The 3665-nt window shown below is 36.6% G+C and overlaps 1 protein-coding gene across 1 annotated transcript in view; it reads right to left on the reverse strand.

The window, feature by feature from the left end:
• Positions 1–559: 559 nt before the first annotated feature.
• The window catches only part of LOC107577569 (HPS5 biogenesis of lysosomal organelles complex 2 subunit 2), a gene marked incomplete at both ends in the record, with an annotated part of 7171 nt that continues 4065 nt past the window's right edge, over positions 560–3665 (reverse strand). The window contains 6 exons of the mRNA XM_016263629.1: positions 560–628; positions 739–885; positions 1272–1383; positions 2511–2667; positions 2840–2998; positions 3139–3317. Coding sequence (XP_016119115.1) covers positions 560–628; positions 739–885; positions 1272–1383; positions 2511–2667; positions 2840–2998; positions 3139–3317 — 823 coding nt within the window. The remainder of the gene's footprint in view (positions 629–738; positions 886–1271; positions 1384–2510; positions 2668–2839; positions 2999–3138; positions 3318–3665) is intronic.

The following is a 3665-nucleotide window of genomic DNA, read 5'->3' on the forward strand; positions in this document are numbered from 1 at the left end:
TTGTGAAATATTATTGCAATTTAAAATCAGGTTTTTCTCTTGTTATATATTGTAAAATGTAATTTATTCCTGCTATCAAAGCTGTATTTTCAGTATCATTACTCCAGTCTTCAGTGTCACGTGATCTTCAGAAATCATTCTAATATGCTGCTGCTCAAGAAACATCTCAGATTTTTATCAATGTTGAAATTTTTTTTGTTGAAAAAAAAAAAAAATGCAGTTTAATATTTTGTGGAAACCAGGATACATTTAATGAACAGAAAGTTCAAAAGAACAGCATTTATTTGAAATAGAAATCTTTTGTAAGACTACTTTGTAAGACACTTCTGATAAATTCTATGCATCCTTTCTGAATATGAATTACTTTCCAAAAAACTCCCCTAACTTTTGAATGGTAGTGTATATTGATAACACAAATAAGTTGTTTTTGGCCAAAATTTCCACATGATTTTATAATTCTCTGTATTATGTGCAAACATTCATTAGCTTATAATTCAACTTGACTGAACACATTCCTGCCTGTATGCAGCGGTACGAAGCAGCGCTCCTCTAAACTCACATGGCTTTCTTTGTGGCGGCCCTCAACTCCTGCAGCTCAGACTCAGAGCTGGACCGCGCAGCGCTCAGTCTTTCAGAGAGACAATCAAAAACCACAGTAAAAACAACGTGGATATACAAAACATCAATAGCAGCATTCAGAAATCATAAATAGGGAGTCAGAAAGTAAAACAGACTCACTCATGCTCGACTTCTTCTGGAAGAGGGGTCACTGTGGCCGTGACCTCCCCTTGAACCCCTTCCCTGAGGTCAGGCCGAGGCCACAGGTCTGTGTTCATCTGGAGCGTGTTGATCTTCTCGGTGGTCTTTTTCACAAAGCTAGAGACACTGACATACACACATTCACAAATACAAAACACTGAGATCGAAATATAAGGAAATAAAATGCCACTGATTTTGCATAAAGAAAACAAAGAAGAGCAGAAATAACTTGTAGGCTTACCAATCACACACATCAGCATAAAACGAGACAATGAGACAAAGAAATATGTGACACTACGACGAAACAGGAAGTCACAGTTTTAGAAAAAGAACCCTGCGTATCAGCAGCTGCATTTTAATGAGCATTAAAATAAGTTTGACTCTTCAGTGGAGTTTTACTTCCTTGTGATCCAGCCAATCACAGCAAAGCAGACTGTGTCTGGCGTGACATTTAAGAAGAAGTGAAATTATTACAGTAGAGTTTTTAGGGACAGCTGTATAAGTGTGTGTACCTGTCTCGAACAGCCTGCAGGGCGACTCGTGGGGGTTTTGAGCGGAAAGGCAGCGGCAGAAACTGCAAGCTGAGGTCTGACCTGTCGCTCTCTCCACGCACAGACTGAGCGTCTTCAGGACAGCAAAAGGAGGAGATGAAATGATAGTGGGATGAATGGAAAGAGAGAGAGAATGAAGTCAGGAGGGAAAATTAAGCAAAAGCACAGAATAAAGCAGATAATCACTGATAAGGTCAGCTAGCACGATGATCAGAAAATGTTCAAACACCAGATAAATGATTAAACTACTGCTCATTGATGTTTTTAGTGTGTTTTATTGCATAATATTTGACATACAACACATCGACATACAATAACTACTAAAAAACTATAAATTAAAAAAAATATATATACAATATTTATGATAAATTTGATTTTTTTTGTCATAACCAGCTGTAAACTGCATTATATGTCAATCTCATTTGTCCATATATTGAACCTCAAAATCTTTTATTAAATATCAAATAAGTTCTGAATGGCTGTGAGTTTGTTGCTTTGTGCAGAATTTTTGCTTTCAGCAAGGATGTGAAAATTAAACTTAAACTTATTTACTATCTTAATACACATCCCTGGTCTTACTGTCAATTATTCATCTGTTGTATGTTATTCCAAATGGAAAAAAGAAATGCGCCTCTAAAATGGCACTCATTCATTTTTGGCTAATCCTTCTTATTTTTTTCATGTAAATAGTCCCAGTTTGCATTTGTTTTCCATACTGAATATACTACTATAGCTCTGATTAATGTCAGATTAGTAAAACATGTCTGTGTAGCTTTATGTGCTAAATATTTCTATGTGTTGAAGAAAAACTCTTGCTTATGGAAACCTGTTTAGCCAGAGATAAAAAAATTAAAAGTAAGTAATTGCAACTTTTTATTTCACAATTCTGCAAGTTTATATCTCGTGAGTTTGTGAATGAACAATTCTGGGGAAGAAAGTCATACTTGCACATTTATTTTTCTGAGTTGGTATCAACTCTAAGAAAAATTGTGAGATAAAAAGCTGCGATTACCTTTTTAAAAAATTTTTATCCCAAGGCAGAAACAAGGTTTCATACGTTCTGATCAATAATGAAATGTGAGTGGAGTATTTCCTGCATCAGGACACACAATTCCCACTGAGAGAGCCGGAATCTGCTAACTCGCTTTTAGGTTTGAAATCGATCTTTCGCCCGTCTCTGTGACTCTCTCTCAGTCTCACCATTCTCCACCTGCTCCTCCTCGGTGAAACTGAACTCCTTCAGCCGCTCCTCCTCAAGCATCGATTGGTTGGCGAGGGAGTTGGACTCATCGTCTGATTGGCTGCCTCTTCGGCTGATGACGCGGTAGATGCCGCAGTCCAGAACGTTGAAGCTCTCCTGCGCACAACAGGAAGAGTCATTTTCTTTTCTTTTTTTTTTTTTGAAAGTTATATTTATGGGCTTTTTAATGCCTTTAATGTGATATGCACTAGCCACGAGGCTATAGGAAGAGTCATTTTCATTTCGAAAACGTGCGTCTATTCATATGCCTGCGTGTTTTTGGACTCACGTGTGAGGAAATGCTGCTCCTGCGGCTGCTGCAGGCGGAGTCCAGTGGCTCCAGTTTGCTGATCACGTCCTCAAGCTGACCAATCCGCTGTTGCTGGGAGGCGGAGTTTAGCTGAGCCTTGAGCTGCTCCAAACGATCAATGGGGAGGGACTTCCTGGCCTAAGGAGGAAACACAAAAGAGAGAGACTATATTAGGAATGGAGTACTAATGTAATATTTAATGCATACTGCAAAGTACATACTGCCTCCTAAATAGTACGCAGAATGCATACTACATGTGTTGGTGTTTGCATGTGTACCCTGGATGTAATAATGGCGTGCTGAAACATGCAGCAGACGGTGGCGGCGAGCGTCCAGCTCTCCCTCTTCATCAGACGCTCCACACAGCGCTCAGGTGACATCAGCGACAGGTGAGACAAACGACCATCACCATGAAGACAAAACAGCTCATTACGGAAGACTGAAATCTCCACCACATCTTTAGAAAAAGAAGACAGATACAGATCCCAGAGCTGTAAAATCAGGTCATACAATATTTAAAATACTGTATATATATATATATATATAAAATGTAAAAATAACTTTTATATCATTTTATATATACTTTTATTTTATATAAACTTTTATATACTTTTATATAATCTATATAAAATATTATATATTTTATATAGATAGCTATTAAATTAATGTTAAAACATATTAATACACACATATATAAAAATGTATTAATATGTTTTAACATATGTATTTAATAGCTATATAAATATATACTGTATATATATATATATATATATATATATATATATATATATATATATATATATAT

Source organism: Sinocyclocheilus grahami, unplaced genomic scaffold (assembly GCF_001515645.1).
Source record: "Sinocyclocheilus grahami isolate Dianchi unplaced genomic scaffold, SAMN03320097.WGS_v1.1 scaffold6389.1, whole genome shotgun sequence".
NCBI lineage: Eukaryota > Metazoa > Chordata > Actinopteri > Cypriniformes > Cyprinidae > Sinocyclocheilus > Sinocyclocheilus grahami.